Source organism: Suillus discolor (assembly GCF_016758755.1).
Source record: "Suillus discolor strain FC423 chromosome Unknown F5147scaffold_17, whole genome shotgun sequence".
NCBI lineage: Eukaryota > Fungi > Basidiomycota > Agaricomycetes > Boletales > Suillaceae > Suillus > Suillus discolor.
Genome location: NW_024541264.1, coordinates 471,274 through 491,957, shown reverse-complemented (window position 1 = coordinate 491,957; position 20,684 = coordinate 471,274). Strand labels below are relative to the sequence as shown.

Below are 20,684 nucleotides of genomic sequence, written 5' to 3'. Positions count from 1 at the left end.
AAATAATGTGCACTCTCTAAATCATATCTTCCTGGCCCTCATCGCCCGGCTCCGTTGAATTTCCTACCGTGCTGTCCGACTCTTGAGACGCACTGGATGGGCCTTGCATAAACCTTGGATCGAGTGGAGGATTAACTTGAAAATCGAGCAGCATTTCCCCTGCAAATTTGTTGGGCCGAACTCGGCCCCCGACGCTCACGGTCCTGACACTGAGTGCAGGCCTCATTCGACCTTGTTCTGGATATAAGGTATTCTGTGGTTCTGCATTCTACATGATGAATGAATACGTGAGTTGGATGGTATGATGAAACAGCTATACTCACGAGTCGCTCATACCGTTCAGCCTTTTTCGAGTTGGAAGCACTTGGGCTTGGGGTAATCGGCGCGTTCACCAATTGTGCAACGGGTGCGCTGGCGACCCGTCGCTTCACAGGAAGATTTTTTGGCACATGCAATTCAGTGGGCATTATTCCTTGCGCCATCAGCCACTCTAAAATTGTTGTTATTAGGATGAATTTTCACAAGGGATTCAAAACTCACCGGGAGACCTGTACCGGAACAGAAAGGTAACGTGTGACCTGTTACTGCCCTGGTCGGACGCCTTCACCTTCCACGTTATGGGCGACTGCTTGTACGTGTCCATCTCCTGGCCGTACCTTTGAAAATCGTCAGACACGGAAACACCAACAAGCCCTGCTTATGCGCACCCAATACAATGATCGCCTAGTTGACCTTGCGAGTTCAAATCTGGAACATTCTGCGGTGGATTTGCTGCCTTCGACCCATCCAGCGTGACAAGTCGAATCTTGAGCATGATAGAGCCAGCGTCCTTCATGCTTTGCTCACTTGCACCTGTTAAACTTGAGCCTTCATGCCAATGTATTCATTGTTTGTCATGACTCACCCGAGCTTGGCCTCTGTGCAAACATGAAGGGCCTTTCTGTATGCGGACCTGACCTTACCCCATTCCTCCAAGTCTCCCCTTCGCCAAACAAGAACCGACCAGGAACTACGAATCCGTCAAGTGTAATAAACGCGCATGAATGCATTTTTGTCCCTTCGTCTCTCCAGTATACTGTAAAAGTCTGGTGGCATCGGTGAGGCACGTCGTGATTAGATGAACGAATCGAGTTACCTTTCCCACCTCACTTGGGATCCAACACGAGATTGTCTTTGGGTTTTCGCCAACAACAGCAGCAAGATACTCGGGGATCGGTTTGCCCTCAGAGATTATACAAGCCGAGAATCCACGATGTGTAAGCATGTTGAGTGATGTTGACTGTGCTCGAGGACAGGGATGATAAGGACTGTAATAAGTACCAGAAATAAAGGTTGTATCGCGTCGTGTTGAGAGCCTCAAAGTAGAGGTGGACTGTTTATAACTAGATTGGCACTGGTAGCTTTAGCTTAGCTTACACACAAACTAAGCTACAGAAATAAAGCTGTTGCCCTGTCCAAAGCGCGAAAGGTCAAGTCGCAGAAGGCCTAAGCAAGGTTGGTTTTTAAATTAAGCACATGTGGCAAAGAAAATTAAAATGTGCACCCACAAGTATGCTCGATTAGGAAATAGCACTTAGTCGGGTCCATGGCATTGTTAACACTTAGCCTCTACCGTCCACAACTCTGTGCATTGTCCACAATTGGCCTACGACTAGCTCCACTACCATCTCGCCAAATTCACGCGTCTTTCTTGACCCGCCAAATAATGCGACCCAAAAATAAAACTGCAGTAAAGCGTAAAGCGGCATCCGAGTCACAATCGGATGATGAAGCCACACAGTCTGCTTCAAAAAAGGCCAAAGTATCGACAGACTCGCCAGGGTCTGCCGTTGCCAGCAATGGCCAGCCTACTAATAAAGTACTGCCTGTCAACATCAGTTTTCCTCCCCGGATATCAGGCACTGTTCGCTTGTCAACGTGGAATATATGTTCGCTTGCATCGGCTTCCAAGAAGGTGAGCGCGACGAATTTATATTGTACTGACTTTCTAATCATCTCGGTGTTGTATCTCATCAGGGATTCAAATTCTATGTCGAGGCGGAGGATCCAGACGTGCTCGTGCTAACAGAGACCAAGGTACATACCATGTTCTAGTCCCAGTCTTGCTAATACTCTCATATTAGGTGAACGAAGTTCCTGCAGACCCTTTTCTGACGTCGCGATTCCCTCATTGTACCTGGGCTATATCTTCCAAGAAGACTTACTGTAAATGACCTTCATTAGCTCCCCGCTTCTCTAATTTCGACCCGACGCAGCAGGAACAGCCGTGCTTTCCAAGCATAAGCCTCTATCTGTAGACACAAAACTTCCGGGACATCCAGACCCAAATAGCGTCAAGGGTCGTATCGTTACGGTGGAATTTCCTGGTTGTTATATTGTAGCTACATATGTGACGAACGCTGGTCAGGGGCTCAAGGTCAGATCATGAGATATATGATGTGCACACTTATTCACCTATCCCAGACACTGAAGGAGAAGAACACATGGAATGAACACTTCACCACGTATATCCGGGATCTAGACAAGAAGAAACCTGTCATATGGATGGGTGACCTCAACGTCGCGCCAACCGCAATAGGTGCGCAATTCACACCGTCTGCGGTTTTGGTCCAGTGTATCTTACATTTTTATATTCAGACTTGGCAAATGCAAAGTCAAATTGGAATAAGACACCTGGATACACAAAAGATGAAACGGAAGCGTTTCAAAATATTCTCAATCCTCCTGAATCTGCTGCTGGAGTTGGCAAATTTGTTGATGTCTGGAGGCAGAATCATCCAGAAGTCAAACACTACACATATTTCTCGTACCGTTTTAATTGTCGGACCAAAGGCCTTGGTTGGAGATTGGATATGTGTAAGTTGTCAATCTCTGTTAGCTGGCTTATCCTAAATCAACCTCCATCTGCGTAGTTGTGGTGAGCGAGCGACTACTGGAAAAGGTCAAGATGTGCGAGATTAGAAGTGAGATCTACGGTGCATCAGACCATGTGCCAGTGGTGATGGAAATAGAGAGCGATATCATTACGGGAAGCTAAATTTTGTAGCACTCGCCATATGCGAATATCCATTATGTTGCGCACGTCACGGTTTCCTAGTGAAATACATAAAACATGAGGGTGGTGGTATGGACAAGTCAAGAATCCGGATATCATTCATATTCTCCGAATCGTACATGACCCGTCTCCTGGGCGTGCATTCTTGCATCCTTCTCACCCTTCAATCCCTTGCCACAGTCCTGTGCGGGTCATCAATCATTCATTGTGCAGATCATTCGATGAAATTGCCTGCTTACTTCACATTTGATATCAAATGTTGCAGTGTTGGTATACGCTTTCTTTCCCCGTAGGATAGTAGCTAATTCTTTAGCGGCCGACAAAATTGGATCGTCGTCGTCCGCGGAAATCTAATATCAAGAGTAAACAACTTTAGAATAGCATGCACGATACTGAAGCACTCACGATTGGAAAGACAGTTTGATGCCATTCAGGCGGAGCATCAGCCATAGGCGCCAGTGAGGCGGCATCATAATGAATACCGGAATAGATCACGATGCAACTGCGTACCAACGTGTTAGAAGTGCGTCTAAACGAAGGTCACACAAGGTGCCTACCGGTTGCCTGTGCTCGCCTCTAATGGAGGCTCAAAACGATCAAACCTTCCGGTTTCGACATCAATAGATGCAATCTCCGTGCCATAATGCTTGGCGAGGATTCCGAGTTCAATTGCACCTCCCCATGTCGCAGGCTTCAGAATGGTGGCGATGTATGCATCTCGGCTCATGCTGCAAATTCGAGTTAGCTCAGCATCATACTGTGGTATGCAGTGATGTCAATTACCCAAGAATAGCTTCATTGTAGGTTTCCATGTCTGCTCGAATGCCATCTGCAACGACTTATGTGGGGATCGCCAATCAATCCATCTGATAGATTCTAGATCAATGTGATGGCTGACCTTGTCGTATCTGTTGCGCCTTGCGAGCATCTTGTTCGAAAATGAGGGCGATCGACGAAAAAAGACAGGAGTTATCGTCTGGCACGATCTATGGCCCTGGCGCATGACAGATAACCGATCAATATGAGAATGCATTAACTTACCCTGTGCACTAACGCGCCGTTTGGTGTCTCAACACAGTCTGGACCGCTGCTCCTCGGTGCGAGCCGGCTTGAATTCGGTTGTGACAAAGAGGCTTGAGGTGGCTGGGAAGACGCAGGCTTGGCCTTGGGTGGGGAAGGCGGGGCGCGCACCGAGCTTGATATGTTCTGGTTCACAATGACCTGATCACCGGGCTTTAATCCCAGACTCGAAAGCGGAAGCTCCGGGACAATTGTGAGCGATCGCGGTGGGTACCCCGACCTGACTAACATGCATCAAAATCACCGTTTAAATGGGCTTGTTGAAGGCGCTTGCACGGTACATACGTTCTTGCTGCGACGGTGGGATTTCGGACACTCCAAATATTTCCTGCTGGAGGTCTTGAACTAAAGCATTATCGAGGTTGACTTGCAACGTCGTGATGCCCTTGGGATGTCGCAAACGAATGGGTGCCATTGATTGTGAATGTACAAGACGGTGTTAGAGCTCAACTTCGTGCTTCTCATAAGGATATTAATGCATCATCAAGGAACACTGTATGCTAATATTATGTAAGGTGTCCTCTTATGCTGCCTCTGCCGTCCGCCTGGGAACGGCCTCAACCTGAACTGGTGCGCCTTCTGGGACATGAACTTCAATGCCCTGAAGCTTCTCCACAACCGCCTGTTCAGCTGCTGCAGCACTCTCCTTCTCTGCCTCTTCCACCAACGCGTTTAGTTCGGCTTCTAGCTCTGTATCATCTATGCCCGCGTCTACTGCAGCCATGTCTTCGCCCATTCTGATAGCATTATCTATCTCACGTGCATCAGCAGTCGATGCCGCAAGCGCATCCATTGTCTCTTCAATCTTGTTGCGTTGAAGGGAGGGGTGGCTTAAGATTGCTTTTAATGTTGCCGTCGAACTCTCATATGTCTTCATAATCTGAAGAGGTTACCGGTGAGTAACACGAAATTTATAGAAGAGGAGGGGTAACTCACTTCCACATCACCGGCGGCCGTCTCTACACTGATCAATGTTGACTCTAGATTATGAAGGGATCCAAGACGCTTTGAAAGCAGGTCATCCAGATGTTTCTTAAACCGCAACTCTGCTAGTGCAATTGACTTGCGCTGCTGACGCAGGGCGTTTGAGATATTTGAAGCAGTCCTAGATGTATACATGCGTTATTCAACGACGTGCTGTGGAAAAACGCGCTCCTTACTGATCAATCTTATTCTGGATGCCATCAACCTGTTCGCGGAGATTTCTCACTGCTGTCTTGAGCTGTAGAATTCCTCGATCCACAGCAGTGATTTCCCGATCATGGCTCGCTGACACAAATTTAATGACCTTAATGTGATGTCAGTCAGCGAGTGAGAATATGCGACTGAAACACCTACATCACCATTCTGTACAACCACACGTCTTTCCCGTTCGAGAAATTTGATCAGGACTTTGGTATCCTATCTCACTCAGCACAACTCCGGGTAATATCTTGGCCCCAAATTCTCTGCGAAAATCTTCGAAAGTGTACAGGTTGTCAGCTGGGCTGAGTCCGGCGCCGTCTCGCTATGGTTTCAAGGGTATCTGCGGCCTGTACGACAAGCCCAAGCATGACGTAGTCCCCTTCTATCTTCTTCCACATCTCAGCTTCTGTATAAGAGTCTTCTGAGCGGACTATGTCAAGCTGCTGCATCGCCCACCATAGTGGTTTTCCGACCACGAAGGAAGCAATTCGGTATGGGAGCCAGCCTGGGTCGTACACAGACTGCTGTGAAGTAAGAAATTGGAGAGAGTGGTATTATATCATTATTTCGTCGCATCTCGGCCTTTACTAGTGCAGTGCGGTGAGTTGAATGCCAAGAAGTGTAAGAGCTGCCTAATGACGCACTATGGTGGTTCCGAGACCGAGAGGCTTGCCAACACCTTCATAACGCAGCTTATCCACCAGAGCTCTTCGTGCTCCTAGGATAAGTTTGTTGCTTGTTCCGTCAGATCCGTCGCTTCCCTGCCAACCTCGCGAAGTGACATCCTTGAGCGTCCCATGCCACCAGTCAACATAAGTATGGAAAGAAGAAGGGTTGGAATATTTTTGTCTGTGAATATCGGAATACAGCGACTGTAGACGAGATTTTGATGTTGATGAATAGGTTGGCAGCGCAGACAGAGCTGGGGATGACATAGTTGTTGGCAACACCATAAACGCAAGACACTTTATACAGAAATGACAAAAGCCACTGCCCACAATGCCTTAAATCACGTGATTTAGCACTATTCACATTTCAAAAATTCTACAAGTGAGATTCGGCCATGGGCTTCTACGACGACACGATGTGAATTATGGAAATTTATATTGTCCCACTACACTAATCACTGACTTACTCGGACGGCCAGTTTCCAGGCTGAAATGCAAGATGAGCAGAAGAACGTGAGTCATTGTCAAACTCTAAACTTACGAAGTATCTTTTGTGAAGTTTTGCTCCAGTAGTGTCTATAAGCGCGATCTCCTCAACTGTAAGCTCCTGGTACATTCTGCGTGTCAAGGTATTCCCTGATACGTTCGGCTTTCGACGAGGTTCTGTGATGGCTCAAGTATTAGAAAAGAGTCACATCAGTGTGCAGATTAAATCTCACGTTACCACAAGAACACCTTTCTGTTGAAGCCATTTGTTCAACACCTGACCATCAGACACAGGGGCGCCACGAGTTTTCTGCAAACGAGCGCGGATTTGCTCAATCACAGGATCTAGTGGACCACCTTTTCCCCGGAAAAGAGGTGATAAACCAGCGTACGATGACGTAACGATTTTGTATTGGTCATGGATGGCAAGATTTGGCTGCAATGCTTGCCATACATATGGATGAGCCTCGACCTATTAATGATGGTTAAATGAGGCCTATCACACCAACAGGCTTATAAAACTGACCTGGTTGACCGCGGGGGTTATAGTGGCAATTTCCAATATAGTCTTCAGGTGGTCAGCAGTGAAGTTAGAAACTCCGATGGACTTGGTTAAGCCCGCCTTCTGAGCCTCTTCCATCCCTTTCCAGACCTCCTTCAGCTTCCCGACATGGTTGCTGGCTTGGTGTACAAGGTATAAATCGACGTAATCCACTTTGAGTTTCCTCAAGGACTCCTGGAGTGCGCTCTTGGGAGTTGCACCAGGCTGCAATTGTCCGAGCTTTGTCGTTATGAAGAGCTCGGACCTGGACTTGCCAGAAGCTACTATCCCATTCCCCAATGTGTTCTCATTGCCATAGACTTGCGCACCATCGAGGTGCGTAAAGCCATTGTCGAGAGCAAGGCGGATAGCATCCTCAGGCGTCCTTGCGAAAGAGGGCAGTACCAGTGCCAAAAGCTATCCAGGGAACCTGGTTTCCGTCATTCAGAGGGAGTGTAGATACGGTCATTATGGATGATCTGCCTGCAAAGTGGTTTGAACGGAATCCGGTTATTGTGTGATGCTTTATATTCGGTTTCTCGAACCACTTCAGTACTAATGAAGCGGGTCTCCGTAACATGACCTGCTGGATGAGGTCCGATAACGCAATTGATATAGGTCACCTAGAGCGTAAATATTCTTAGCGCGGCCCGGCGGACACATCCATAAACCTCTAGACAAGACCCGAGGCAAGCCCGAGGAACGTACCTGCGTATCGATAGACCAGCCCTAAAGAAAAACGTGTGTATTTAATCGGCTCATTTTTCGCTCGGATATCTTTTTAGAAACAACTTCCAGGTGCTTGTATACCACATGCTCGATTGTCTGTACTACTGGCAATCTTTCATCTCGTAGCACCTCAGATGAGTACGGTCCACCCTTTGGCCGGCCGTCCTAACTTTCTTGGACGCTTCGGTCACCAGGTGTACCAACAGTTGAATTTTTTTACTGTCCCAATCTAATATTATCTAATATTATTTTGGTGTCCTTCAGGACCTGGACTACATACCATCTAGTGACTCCGAATCAACATGCCCATTCTCTGACCGCGTGACCCGCCAAGCGAATCATGCGTCGAGGAACCTATGTAGTTACCTGGCCAAATATAAAATTCCAAAATTCATGCGACGGAGATTGCAAGGGGTTGGAATCAATCTAATGACCGATCTGGGGTATCATCGTTATTGGAATTTGGAAGACTACAAGATATTTCATATATTCTGGAAAGTCATTCAGTCCCAAAGTAGAGCTAACCGCACGGTGAATAGACCCGATGGCATCAGGCCCAGCCATCACATGCACATGTCACTTCTAATTACGATGATGACCCACATGTGGTTGAGATACCCTGGCAGAACACACCAATCGGCTCATGCTGCGTTCTGCGCAAGTCATCACCTTCAGTTATAGACACTGTTACCGCTATGACTAACAGCAACAATTATGATACATTGCTGACGTGACAGAAGGGAGGATGCAATATGATTGTGCCATAGCTTCCTGGTATTAGAAATCTAGATAGATCCTTGGCAGGATGCCCTCATGGCAAAGAACGAAGAATCTAAACATCGAGTGCTTCCGCTCGCCCCCATGCATGATCGTTTCAGTACACGATACTTTCGTTTTCATGTTACAATGGTCCTGCTAGACGATAGATTTAAAGTTCCAATGGATAATCGAGAGCCCAATACCGAGGTTCAAGTGAATGTACAATAATTAGCACTGATGCAAGAAATGACGGACGGACACACAGTTACATGAATATATTAGTGCAATGTCATCAATTTATGAGGGGGAATCATATCCAATGGTCGTTCATCTTCAGGCTCGCATTTAGATCTCCGGAGTACCGCTGTACTGCCCTGGGCGCGACTGTTGGGAAAACACATGTGACGGTATGGATGGGTTTTGGTATATGTTGCTAGATGCGGTGGTCAGGACAGTGGGGGTGGGAGGCGAACCTGGGAAAGTGGACGGGTCAGATGGGTCCTGCGCAAGGAGATGAAATGAGTGTCGATGCATTATAAAATCATGAGAAACATACGTAGAGACGTTGTTGCGTCATTTGGGGTTGCGTTGGGAATGAATGAGTGTTAGGGGAATAAACACTTTGAGTGTATCCCGCACCCCCGCCAATGTCGCTGAAAGCGGCCGATGGCGCTGTGGCAGAGCGACGGCGTTTGACAATGAACCAGGTCACAAGACCTATGATGGCTGCAGCTCCTACAACTCCACCAACAACACCCCCAGCTATAGCTCCAGCGTTTGAACTTGTCGATTTAGTCGATGATGTGGTCGGAGATCCTGTGGCCGCGCCCGAAGAACCGGTCAAAGAAGCAGACACGCTGCTCGGATTAGCAACTGTAGCAGTAGATTGCACTTTTGTTGCGGTAGATTCCGGGGTATCTATAAGAAAGCGAGTGGAAGTGATTCAACGACAGAAAAGTTATGCTCGAATGCTAACCTCCGTCGGCTTGCGCTGCGGCAAGGCTGAATCCCGAAGCGGTCACCTGCAAAAAGTTAAATTATGGTAATTGGGATAACTAGCCATCCACTAACGTCCAGATATGCCCAATTTGGAACCGCGGTGCCAGACGGAATGCTATCCGGAAATCTGTTGATCAGATGGATTAGAAAGCTTGGAGAATATAAATAGCCTTGCGGACTGACTGTTGGTTGTATACCGAGGAACAATTGTAGTTCCAAGAAGACCAGCTACAAGGCGATAAGCGCTCTGTGAAGTCGAACATACTTGACTCACGTCAAATACGTGGCGTTCTGGCAAGCACCGCAAGCGCTAACCAGCGAGTAGACCACCGTACTACATTCGCAAGGGTTGGCTTCAGCTACCGTGGGAGCTGCATAATGGGTGTCGGGAGGTAAAGGACTGATTGAAAAATCTGCGCCAGAACTAGTTAGCATGTTACACTAAGAAATGAAAACTGCGTACCTCCACCATTGCAGACACTCTCAAGGTAGGAAGCGACCACACAAGGGTTCTGTTGGAGGCTGTTGTTCATCTGCAGATAACCCACATCAAAATATGTCCTAAAGGTATATAAAAAAAAGCATTACCCAACCATAAGAGGACAGGCATACTACAGTGGACGTCTGGGCAAATGCACCTCTGGGTCCAAGCACTGCTGCTGCCAGGACCAATATCAACGACCATGCCTTGAAGAGCGGCGACATAATAGATAGAAGGAAGAAGGTGGGGAAGACAGAACGAGGCAGAAGCCTTCAACTTACAAATAGTATTAGTTAGGCGCTTTGTTCCTTATGGCAGTTCGACGTGATGTCGGCTAATATTTGATAAACACAGCTTTGAAAACGAGGGCCTCAGGGTTTTCGATAAGTGCATCGATATGGAGTCAGGAACTTAAAGGCTCACATGGCCACTGATAATATCCGTTTCCTGTCCATGGCAACTCGTCTTTCAGCAGCACAAAGTTGGCTTGAGCGCCGCTCGGAGTCGGAACCAGATGCCACAATCATCTGCAAGCGGACACAGCCCGTCAGATGTAACTATATCAGGATCGGACCTGGACCCGTTCCTGTTCAATTTTGTACCTCTTTTGCAACCCTTTTGTCTTCAGGGCACATCATGTCGATCTGTTGTTACTACCATCCATCATGGCTTTTGCATAAGCGTCAGGCGTCAACTTGAAGTGTCTTTATCGACAATGGCCTTTGGCTCATTCTCTGTACAATCTGTCGGTGCAGCTATGGCACCTCTTGGCACAATTTAATTATCTTGGCAACTCCGACATCACAGGAGGAGTGATCACTATCGTCTTCAAAGAGCTCGTTGCAACATCATCTCCGAGACCTAATAGCATGCATCATTCATGGTCGTCCCCTCAGGCCTCATCTATCGTCACTGTCAGCCTATGTATAGACAGGACAACCGGCGACGGGTATGACTCAATCCAGCGTCGTCGTAGACTTCTGTGTTCATGACAATATTCTGCCTTTCTCTACGTCTTTGGGTCGGTCTGCTCTTGCAATATCTGAGGAAGAATTTCGCTATGACAATGGGAGTTCGATTGTATCATCAATGGTCATGTGTTATACACAAGTGTCATGGGTTCTATGGAGTATGGTTTCCCGTTTCTAATCAGTATCAACCCGGCATCTGGTCGAACATTTGCTGAAGTATCTCGTGCACATTTCGTATGTGTCGTATCGGTGGATCAGTGCAATTACATTCGCGGCTTGTTACGAGTACGTGCTTGCAAGTACTTACTGTCTCCGCGCCGTGATTTTCTAATGCAATCTTGCCACCTTTATCCAAGATTTACCGTACTCATCGTGTTTACAAGCATGTGCCCGAGCTCGCGTTAGCGAGTCATCTGCAAAGGAAGTGCGCTCAGCATCACAAACTTTGTTTCCGTTCACACTAAACAGGCTCGATCCATGGGTCATTGCGGCGCGCCACGAAGTGGGTCATTAAAGGCTGAGCTCAGCGTTAACTATGGTACAGACACTTTGCCGAGAGCAGCCACGCTTGCCACGGCGAACCTTGAAGCAAGTTGCAGGTGAGCACCAAACCATCTATTAGGCCGCCGTCCTAAGAACTTTTGCATGATGATTTGGTAGTATCCCATCAAGTCTGAAAAGTAACATTACAAGTTTCCGTTTACCAAAAAGTAAGTGACATAAACTGACATAAACTAACATAAGTCCAAACTCTAGAGTTCTGGAACGCCAGCATACCGTCCAGGACGCGACTGTTGGGGAAAGACGGGTGAGGGCATCAATGGATTTAGGCTTATACTGCTAGATGAGGTAACTGGGCCGGCGAAGGGGTGAGGACGACCTGGGAAAGTGGTCGGGTCAGAGGGGTCCTGTGCGAGGGGATGAGATGGGTTGGATGTATCATAGAATCATGAGAAACATACGTAGAGACGTGGTTGTGCCATTGGGAATGCATTAGCGTTAGTGGAGTAAAAACTTTGAGTGTGGCCCGGATCTCTGCCTGTGTCGCTAAAAGCGGCTGATGGCGTTGTGGAGGAGCGACGGCGTCTGACAAAGAACCAAATCACTAGGCCTATGATGGCTGCACCAAAAATTGCACCAATAACACCTCCGGCTATAGCTCCAACATTTGGACTTGTCGGACTAGATGTTGATGTGAGAGAAAGTCCTGTAAATGTGGCCGAAGAACTGGTCAAAGAAGCAGAGAACGTGGTCGAATAAGTGACTGTGATAGTAGATTGTGAATTGGTTGCGGTAGATTCCGGGAGGTCTAGAAGATCGTAAGTGAAAAGGTTTCTTGGGACAGAAAAGTTATGCTTAAATCCTAACCTCCGTTATTTTGTGCTGCGATAGGGTCGAACCCACCGGTCACCTTCAGCGAAAATTAGATTACAATAGTTGGGACAGGTAATCGTGCAACCAACGTTCAGATACGCCCAATTCGGAACCTTGGTGCCAGTGGGAATGTCCATCGGATATCTGCCAATTAAGTGTATTAGAAAAGCTTGCTGAATATCAACAACCTTGCGCACTGACTGTCTGATGGACATCTGAGCGCAATTGGTGCTCCAGGAAGACCAGCTAATAGGAAATAGGGGCCTCTTAAAGTCGAGTATACTCGATAAGACTTGAATATGACTCACGATGCATATGTGGCATTCTGACAATCGCTACAAGCGGCCATCATCGAGTAGGTTACTGTATTACATGTGCAAGAGTCTGCTCCAGCGGCCGAGGGAGGTCCGTAATAGGTGTTGGGAGGCAAAGGACCGACTGCAAAAGCTGCGCCAAGACCAGTTATACAAAGCTAAGGCATACCGAAAAAAGGCGTACCTCCACAGACACTCTCGAGGTAGGAAGCAACGACGCAAGGGTCCTGCCCGAGGGTGTTGTTCATCTACATACCATGAATCAGAATCTATATCTTGAAACCTAAAACATGAATAAAGTGATATTATTACCCAACCAAAGGAGGGCAGGCATGTCACAGTGGATGTCTGCGCAAAGGTACCTCTGAGTACAGGCACTGCTGCTGCCAGGACCACTATTGACGGCCTTAGCTTGGCTCGGTGTGGTAGCATGATGGATGAAAGAAACAAGGATGGGGAGTGAAAAGAACAAGGATGGGGAGATAAAACCTTCAAATTATGACACTTTGCTAGCAGTTCGATACGATGCCGGCAACTGTCCGCCTGAATTGGCGTCAGACTTGATTAGAAATGCGGGGGCCAGTGTTTTCGATAATTCAAATGCCCCTTCATTCCAGCGAGTAGATTAAAAAAAGGCCCACCGCTGTTAATGACCATTTCTTGTACATGACAGACTCGTTTGCGAGCAGGATAGGACAGTCAATTTTCCAGTCCGAACTGGCTGATGGCCTAGGCGTGGGATTTGTGCCGTTCTCCGCAAGATTTTGGTTGCTCGATTCTAGAATGTTGTTCTTGTTTGCAAGTCGTAACTTAGAAGCCAGACCTTGTGTTAAGCGTCGCTAAATCTGAAATGGACTTGTATAACCCTTACGTAGTGTTTGTTGACACATAGAGCTTCTCCACTTCTCCTTTGAATTTCGTCGTATGTCTTGTACTGTATACCTTCGTTACTCAGTACTCAGCCACTGGCTCGTAGCTACGCCGGTATCTTGCCGTAGTGTGCGCCAGAGGGGCGATTTCAGGCCTCGGCCTCAGGGATGGTCTCCAATGCATTAGAGCATGGGATTACTTAAGCATTGTGGGCGTTTGGCGGACGAGGCCGGTCGAAGAGTACAGTGCGGAACGGGACGCGGACGAAAAATTCTGGGGACAGTCGTAGTAGGTATAACGGTCAATGATCTGGCTTCGTTGAGCTGCCAAAGATTTTTGAACTGCGAGCGTGTTGCGCAGCTGCAGAGAGCTCACCTCACTGGTTGGGACGGTTGGGACATTAATTTTTCACACGAACCCACACATGATTACTGTGAGAATATATGACTAAGACTATACAGTTGCCAGCCACCACAAGCTTCCACAGTTGTCTCGGCGAAGGCCTACAGCGCCGACAATATCCTCAAAACTCGCCATGGCCCCCTCGACAACGTGAGTCTGCCAAGTTTTTGAACAGTTAACGAGTGTTTACATCTCCACCAGGGTTCCTACAGTCTCGGTTCGTTCGTGCATTCGCAATCTATGTGGAGTCTATTAACTTTTGCCACAGGACATCGAAGTTCCGGAGACTCTCCTTAAAAAGCGCAAGCAGAACGAAAAGGCACGGGAGGAGCGCCTTGCTGCAGCCACTGCCGCACGTAAGGTTCGTAGCAACCTCTTACTTAGGGCCTTGCTCGATGTATGATGCATACGATTATTTCGAACGAATGGCTAGTGGGATTCGTTCTGCAGTGCCGCCTTCAAATTAACCATCTTTCGGGACTGATCTTTTACCTTCAAATTGCTCTATTTCCGATCACATACTAAATTTTGTTTTAGGCATCAAAGGCAAAGCGCAAGGTGATTTTCAAACGGGCGGAGAGCTATGTCAAGGAGTATCTGTCAAAGGAGAAGGAGGAGATCCGATTGAAGCGTGCTGCACGAACATCTGGTGACTTCTATGTTCCTGCGGAAGCCAAGGTCTACTTCGTCGTCCGTATTCGTGGGTACGTGCAGCTTCCTTCGTGATCATTTATTCTTCTCATATCTGCGTAGTATCAACGAGATTGCACCCAAACCCCGTAAAATCCTACAGCTCCTCCGCCTCCTCCAAATCAACAACGGTGTTTTCGTAAAGGTCACCAAAGCTACCCAGCAAATGCTCCGACTGGTTGAGCCCTACATTACATACGGGTAAGTCGACTGCTTATGAATATTCATGGAGATTGACGAATTTCCTTAGCGAGCCAAATATCAAGTCCGTCCGCGAACTCCTTTACAAGCGCGGTTACGGGAAGGTCAACAAGCAGCGTATTCCCCTGACAAACAATGCCATTATCGAGGAGTCCCTCGGCAAATATGACATCCTCTCTATAGAAGATCTCGTTCACGAGATCGCTACTGCCGGCCCAAACTTCAAGCAGGTCAGCATGACCAAGTCATAAATATTTTCTTCTGCTGACAGATCGGAACAGGCATCCAACTTCCTCTGGCCGTTTAAGTTGTCGAACCCTAACGGTGGCTGGAGGACGCGCAAATTCAAGCACTTCGTGCAAGGTGGTGACTTTGGTGACCGAGAGGCTAACATCAACAAGCTCATCCGCCAAATGAACTGAGTGTGTTTTTATTGTGGTCCGACGGTGGGGTAGTGGCGAGATGGAGTAGTCACAAGGTATGCTTGGCATGAAATTCATCATGTTCCTCTATTTTTGCCATGTATGCACTATGAAAACACGTATGGATTTCTTCCAACACTTCAGCATTCAATTGGCATGTTAAGACGTGTATTATATTCTACGTTGCTGTAATGCAGGTCAGCTTAGTGGAATTTGCACCTACATAGAATTACCACGGTTCCAGTCCCAACCCATGAGGATGCCAGTTGGACAAGATGACATGGTAGCACCCTTTATTCTGCGATGGCCTTACCACGAACTGTTCCACAGGACACAAGCGAAACTTCTCGTCAAGTGAACAACATCCTTCGTAATTTGAGGTGCGCTGCGGGTGGTGACAAGAGATCGAACGAAGCAACCTCATTCCTTCGTCCAGAGGAGAGCACTTTCGCCACTCACGCAATGCGCAGCATATCCCAGCCAGCCTACCCACGTCATTACATGACAATAACATCCCAACCCTTCCGATCAGCCTGATCTATCCCTCAGAAGACGGCAGGCGGAATGTAACTGCTTCAGGGCACCATTCTACAAGACCTGTCCGGGTCGCAGGACCTGATCCACCTCGCAGTTGGACAACCTTTTCATCTCCGAAGATCAGGGAGGCAGACTTGGCGGACGTAAACTCCCCTGCTTGGCGCGAGCATGCCCTCGACCTAGCGTTCTCCCCTGGCAATGCGTCAGTGCGTCCACTAGATACTAGCGCATCCCTTCGTAGCCTTCGGACCGGCGAGTTCCCTACACTCGCACTACTATCACTTCATGTCATTCGCATGGAATGCAACGGACACGAGTTGGTTGAAATCAGGCCCTATATCCCACCTCACCTCCGTCGCGTCTTAATGCGTCATAGCGCAATAAACTGTCCCCTCTCTCAGATTGAGCTGAATGCAATATGCGGAGAAGAAGGGCATGCAGACGGAGAGCTCGTGGTCGTTGGGCCGCATGCTACATTGCGCAGCGACCATTTCCGGCGCATACATTCCTCAAGAGAATCTGTGCCTGAGGAATGTACGGCAGAGGAGTATACGTGGGACTCCCTTGCAACACAGGGGAGCGAGCCTAGTGTGCTCTTCTCCCTTACCCTACTGTCCACACCGGTAACATTTGCCTTGAGCAACCTCCCGCCCACAATCACTTGCCTCACACTCATAAATATCCCTAATAAACCAGTGTCCCTTCAACGACTTCCATCGTACTGCCCTCTGGTCTCACTGTTAGACCTGTCTTACAACAGTTGGCTCATTCCAGCATCAGGGGAGAAGCTACTACAAGATTACCCGTGGACGAAATTGCGCCACTTAAAGGTCTTGGGGTTACGAGGGTGTCGCGTCACATCAACGCTTCTATCGCAAGTCAATAGAGGTCGATGGGATGACGTGGACGTCATTCATTGATCTACGTATATGTATAATATACATGAATCAAACCACATAGGGAAATCTGGACCGGAGAGAATAGTACAGATCAATGGGTATGCGAAAGTACAGGAGCCTGAGTGGAACGCAAATAAAATCATACCCGAGTATCAAGGAATAAGCCCAGATCAAATGGCGGCAAGTACTGCACTCCATGTTAGATCTCGCAGGCAATATATTGCTACAATAAACTTACCTCAACAGTGCCAGTCAATTTCTTCTCTCCTGAAGTTGGCGCACTCCTGCTAGTAGGCTTTGGTGGGAGGGTAACTCCTGCAGGTCTGCTAGAGTTTGTGGGGACTTTGATATGCAGTTCGCTCAAAGCTCCCCAGAGAGCAGAATTATATCGCACGGCAACTTCCAAATGAGATACAGACAGTAAATTGCTGTGATCTAAGAGACAAATCTTAGCATACCGCCCTGACATACAAGGTGATAAAGCGCTCACAGAGTATTGCACGGTTTATCTGGTCTGCGACACGTTCTCGTCTCGCCTGGTCAAGATATTTTGACATAGGGCTCATCTCTGGCACCTTATATGCGAGAAGGCCGCCGACGTTCTCCAGCTCCTTCAAATACGTTGCTCGGTCTTCTGGTTTCCGCAATAGTTCTACTAGCGCATAGAGCTTCTGCGCACGCAGTATTAACTCTGTCTGATAACGCTCATCAGCCATATGATCAGGGTCACGGGAAAGATTCGTCGTGGGTTCTGGTGTTGTGATGGGTGTGGTTTGAAGATGCGGAACATAGGGAAGAGGGATTGTGCGGCAGGCTTCGATGAACGCATGAATACGAAGGTTTAGTGAGAGGAGTGTCGGGTCTAAAACAGTACGGGAGTTATATTCTATACGGTCAGGGGAAGAATCAACGGAAGAGGACGTTTCTGAGGATGGTACGCTTGATGGAGCAAGAACATTGGGGAAGTGCTCGTTGAGGAGGGCAGTAGCCTCATCAATTCGTCCGGAGAGGATTTCTGTTCGTACTTCTGGACAAGAAGATTAGCATTGACAGACTCCGCCAAGTATTCGGTGCACCTTCACGACGCCGTATTTTCCGGAGGCCCTCATCCGTTAGGTCTGCTGAGGTCCCTTGTAACCTTCTGTCGGGCGACGTAATTTCGTCTCCATCCTTATCAAGGTGCCTCACGGCGGTATCCCTAGCGAATGCCTGCGCAGTCTTGGTGTAACAATTATGACAGAGATAATCGAGTACAAAAGCACGCTGTAGAGAAGAGCGAAATCAGTCACAGCGAAGTCCTTGGCGGATCGGAACGCACGAGGTGATCAGGTTGCGGTTCTGCGAATTGTTGGTTGCTAACTGGTGGAGACGGAGATGGGAAGCGCAATGGAGGTGCTGGGCTCCGAGCGATGGAAGACATGAAGTAGTTCAAGCGATACTGCTTGTCATAAAATACAAAATTAAGAAGGCACTGCTCCGCTAAAACTAGCAAGCACTGGAATATAGCTAATCTACGACAGTTCTGATCAATCTCGGACGGCTTGAAGAGTAACTCTCATATACGTATATATAATATGTTCAACGTTCAACTCGTGGGGTCTGTACAATACATATGTTGGTATAATAACTGGAGCCTTGTGTGATTACGGTGTTAAGGGGGACGTGAACCGGAGGTCCGAGTCCTGGAGTGCCGTACAGCGCTTGCCCCTCTACCACCGTAGTATGAACCAGAAAGAGCATCCCCTCCCAATAAACAAGCTTGCTCTTCAGCGAGGGAAGCTCTGTGTGCGATTGATGTACCACGGCCTCGCCGACGCGGAGGCTTCCCTCGGTAAATATAGGATTGAGATACAATCGTGACATCAAAGATGAGTGTGCCGCCACTTCCCAGTAGGTATCTAGAAGGTCATCAATAACAAGATGAAAAGATAAGACGAAGAACATACGGGATGCTCTCCTTGAAAAACTTAGTTGATGCAGGTGGAGGCATGTGTGCCTCTGGAGATGTCAATATCGAGCAGACGTAGAAAAAGTTGCCAAGGAAAGCGAAGACAAAGAGATACATCGAGAGTCCATCGACAGACTTTCTAACATACTGGAGAAATCGTTTAGAAGAATGTATTTCAACGGAAACGAAATGTAAACTCACGTTCTTCCATATCTGAGGAAGCCGAGAAGTCAAATATAATGAGGTACACAGCCAGGCGAAAATTCGGCCAATGATACGTTCCGTTGATGGGGAGTCTTCTGATGCTTGAGATCGCGACCCATTCTGGCTAAGTGTCAGAGGGAGTTCTACAGTTACAACTCCTACACCTGATGGCGTATGGTAGGCCGTGTCCTGCGCAGAGGACGTTGTCGATGGATGTGGTATGTTAACCTCATCCGCTAGTACCCGTCCGATGCTGTCACCCCTTCCTGCTAAAGATCTGGAGTGAACGTTGCTTAGAGCTCCAACACTAAACAACGCCCCAAATCCAAGCAAGACCATACTTGCACCGCGTCGACTCGCACGCGAACTGGTCCTATGGTCACTCGCCGCACGCGAGCTGGGTTGCACAACCTCAACCTCTTCCGCATCTGCCACACGCTGCTCTGGACGACCCCGGGAAAATGCTGCGAACTCGCGCGGAGGAGCTGTAATTTGCAGTGACTTTGGAACGACCGGAGACGCCTGACTTCGAGCGCTAGATTGATGATCGTGGCGTTCTTGGCTCCATGAAACGCGTTTCCGCCCAGAGTGAAAACTTTCTGAGAGTGCTGACAAGACCGCATCATCAACCTCATCCTGTGCTTCTTCGACAACTTGGGGTGCTGTGTCATCGAGCGGCTGATCGACAACATGCTTTCGTGAGACGCGATGTTCAGGATGCGATTCAGGGAATGCGGCTAATGCTGCAGCTGCAGCAACATTCCCTGCGACTGTCGATAATGTGCGATAGTGTGATGCGTCTAATGAGAGTCGACGAGCAGTGGATATGGTTCGTGATCGTGTGCGCACGTATGCCTCGGATAGCGTTTCTGGTCTCCCACTATAGTAGTAGAAGTATTGAGCCAGTAACGAACAATCCACTATGCAAAAGTAGGTCGCAAGATAAGTCTGGAAGCGAAACCAAGTCACTACTATTCAGACACGGTATCAACATCAGTAGCCCACCTGGAAGGGAAGCTGATGGGTGAGCAAACAGCCGATTAAATTCGAAAAATCGCCTAGAAAGCAACATGAGCGGATGGCGAATTGATCGATAAGGATGTGTCGTACCGAGCAACCAATTGCACAAGAACGGCAGTGCGAGGCCCTCACACGACTGCCGTTTGTGATTTTCTATCACCTGTCTACGATGGCGAATATGGCGCAATTCATTGTCAATTTCACAAAGTGCAACGTAAGTATTGATCACTCACGGAAATTGGGCACCAAGCCAACATGCTATAGAAGCATAGCCGAGCAACTCGCTGAATTTCGCTGTAAGTAGTAACATCCTCGCTGTTGGGCCCACCAGAACTCGAAGGTTCGAGGATAAAAATGCTGAACAAAGTGGGTTGTGACAGGTGGATTGCCTCCAGTTGGTTCACACACACGCTAGTGCGTGGCGGCCGTGGGCAACCTAACTTGTTTTCCACTCGGAATCGTCCTGTGACAGTGTGCTTCAAGTTAATCAACCTCTTCCGTTTCAGACATCCTCCGGCATCCGACAATGAACATGCTACAGCCTGAGAGTGCATGCAGCAACAAATCCACAATTTACTCGAGTGCATCACAAGCGCCCAAGTGACTAACTTGGGTGCTCAACGGAACGGATCCTTTCTGCAACTCTAAACTGGTAAGTACTGAACCCATGCTCTCCCAAATTTCAAGTTGCCAAGTACTAGCGTCTAATAAAATAAGATAGGTAGATAATTCTACCTCGGAAACTCTCGAGGTTATCGGGCCACCTCAGTGACTGATGACTGTTTCCCCGGAAGTCCGACTAAACGATACGGTCAGTACCCAGTTTCCATCATGCAGCACAGTTTCGGA

General features: G+C 48.0%; 11 protein-coding genes across 11 annotated transcripts; 3 read left to right on the top strand and 8 right to left on the bottom strand.

Annotated features, from left to right (window-relative positions):
• Positions 1–529: 529 nt before the first annotated feature.
• Positions 530–835, bottom strand: F5147DRAFT_573348 (uncharacterized protein; the record flags this gene model as incomplete). Its single annotated transcript, XM_041431152.1, has 2 exons — positions 530–656; positions 708–835. 2 exons carry the CDS (start codon positions 833–835, stop codon positions 530–532), a joined length of 255 nt encoding a protein of 84 aa, XP_041294887.1.
• Positions 836–893: 58 nt separating this feature from the next.
• F5147DRAFT_573140 (uncharacterized protein) lies at positions 894–1,264 on the bottom strand (the record flags this gene model as incomplete). The annotated part of the gene is made up of 2 exons (XM_041431138.1): positions 894–1,085; positions 1,136–1,264. 2 exons carry the CDS (start codon positions 1,262–1,264, stop codon positions 894–896), a joined length of 321 nt encoding a protein of 106 aa, XP_041294886.1.
• Positions 1,265–1,705: 441 nt separating this feature from the next.
• On the top strand, positions 1,706–3,037 carry F5147DRAFT_771811 (Endonuclease/exonuclease/phosphatase; the record flags this gene model as incomplete). The annotated part of the gene is made up of 7 exons (XM_041441288.1): positions 1,706–1,954; positions 2,017–2,076; positions 2,124–2,205; positions 2,256–2,416; positions 2,464–2,578; positions 2,638–2,856; positions 2,913–3,037. The coding sequence occupies 7 exons, from the start codon at positions 1,706–1,708 to the stop codon at positions 3,035–3,037; spliced, it is 1,011 nt and encodes a 336-aa protein (XP_041294885.1).
• A 113-nt stretch (positions 3,038–3,150) lies between these two features.
• On the bottom strand, positions 3,151–4,550 carry F5147DRAFT_771810 (uncharacterized protein; the record flags this gene model as incomplete). Its single annotated transcript, XM_041441287.1, has 8 exons — positions 3,151–3,237; positions 3,295–3,405; positions 3,461–3,557; positions 3,613–3,783; positions 3,839–3,893; positions 3,954–4,041; positions 4,097–4,359; positions 4,421–4,550. 8 exons carry the CDS (start codon positions 4,548–4,550, stop codon positions 3,151–3,153), a joined length of 1,002 nt encoding a protein of 333 aa, XP_041294884.1.
• Positions 4,551–4,589: 39 nt separating this feature from the next.
• Positions 4,590–6,279, bottom strand: F5147DRAFT_686209 (Snf7-domain-containing protein). Its single transcript, XM_041436737.1, has 6 exons — positions 5,965–6,279; positions 5,674–5,844; positions 5,474–5,536; positions 5,296–5,423; positions 5,072–5,240; positions 4,590–5,015 (listed from the first exon to the last, which is right to left on the bottom strand). The coding sequence occupies exons 1-6, from the start codon at positions 6,253–6,255 to the stop codon at positions 4,659–4,661; spliced, it is 1,179 nt and encodes a 392-aa protein (XP_041294883.1). The 5' UTR covers positions 6,256–6,279; the 3' UTR covers positions 4,590–4,658.
• A 55-nt stretch (positions 6,280–6,334) lies between these two features.
• F5147DRAFT_686208 (NADP-dependent oxidoreductase domain-containing protein) lies at positions 6,335–7,701 on the bottom strand. Its single transcript, XM_041436736.1, has 5 exons — positions 7,446–7,701; positions 7,001–7,390; positions 6,708–6,946; positions 6,530–6,605; positions 6,335–6,475 (listed from the first exon to the last, which is right to left on the bottom strand). Exons 1-5 carry the CDS (start codon positions 7,593–7,595, stop codon positions 6,452–6,454), a joined length of 879 nt encoding a protein of 292 aa, XP_041294882.1. The 5' UTR covers positions 7,596–7,701; the 3' UTR covers positions 6,335–6,451.
• Positions 7,702–8,399: 698 nt separating this feature from the next.
• F5147DRAFT_686203 (uncharacterized protein) lies at positions 8,400–10,257 on the bottom strand. Its single transcript, XM_041436735.1, has 9 exons — positions 10,091–10,257; positions 9,966–10,035; positions 9,777–9,915; positions 9,686–9,730; positions 9,575–9,629; positions 9,480–9,525; positions 9,060–9,421; positions 8,767–9,004; positions 8,400–8,659 (listed from the first exon to the last, which is right to left on the bottom strand). The coding sequence occupies exons 1-8, from the start codon at positions 10,205–10,207 to the stop codon at positions 8,849–8,851; spliced, it is 990 nt and encodes a 329-aa protein (XP_041294881.1). The 5' UTR covers positions 10,208–10,257; the 3' UTR covers positions 8,400–8,659; positions 8,767–8,848.
• Positions 10,258–11,530: 1,273 nt separating this feature from the next.
• F5147DRAFT_686200 (uncharacterized protein) lies at positions 11,531–13,658 on the bottom strand. Its single transcript, XM_041436734.1, has 11 exons — positions 13,636–13,658; positions 13,514–13,576; positions 13,284–13,451; positions 12,827–12,890; positions 12,637–12,775; positions 12,530–12,574; positions 12,418–12,472; positions 12,323–12,365; positions 11,917–12,263; positions 11,684–11,862; positions 11,531–11,627 (listed from the first exon to the last, which is right to left on the bottom strand). Exons 3-10 carry the CDS (start codon positions 13,308–13,310, stop codon positions 11,707–11,709), a joined length of 876 nt encoding a protein of 291 aa, XP_041294880.1. The 5' UTR covers positions 13,311–13,451; positions 13,514–13,576; positions 13,636–13,658; the 3' UTR covers positions 11,531–11,627; positions 11,684–11,706.
• A 389-nt stretch (positions 13,659–14,047) lies between these two features.
• F5147DRAFT_793348 (60S ribosomal protein L7) lies at positions 14,048–15,419 on the top strand (the record flags this gene model as incomplete). Its single annotated transcript, XM_041443117.1, has 7 exons — positions 14,048–14,064; positions 14,116–14,131; positions 14,183–14,275; positions 14,452–14,618; positions 14,668–14,805; positions 14,855–15,035; positions 15,087–15,419. 7 exons carry the CDS (start codon positions 14,048–14,050, stop codon positions 15,225–15,227), a joined length of 753 nt encoding a protein of 250 aa, XP_041294879.1. The 3' UTR covers positions 15,228–15,419.
• On the top strand, positions 15,294–16,785 carry F5147DRAFT_94430 (uncharacterized protein). Its single transcript, XM_041444484.1, has 2 exons — positions 15,294–15,607; positions 15,664–16,785. Exons 1-2 carry the CDS (start codon positions 15,531–15,533, stop codon positions 16,682–16,684), a joined length of 1,098 nt encoding a protein of 365 aa, XP_041294878.1. The 5' UTR covers positions 15,294–15,530; the 3' UTR covers positions 16,685–16,785.
• A 101-nt stretch (positions 16,786–16,886) lies between these two features.
• F5147DRAFT_573261 (PQ loop repeat-domain-containing protein) lies at positions 16,887–20,145 on the bottom strand (the record flags this gene model as incomplete). The annotated part of the gene is made up of 10 exons (XM_041431145.1): positions 16,887–17,098; positions 17,154–17,690; positions 17,740–17,926; positions 17,982–18,058; positions 18,326–18,561; positions 18,610–18,758; positions 18,813–19,763; positions 19,821–19,873; positions 19,926–19,999; positions 20,069–20,145. 10 exons carry the CDS (start codon positions 20,143–20,145, stop codon positions 16,887–16,889), a joined length of 2,553 nt encoding a protein of 850 aa, XP_041294877.1.
• Positions 20,146–20,684: the final 539 nt, after the last annotated feature.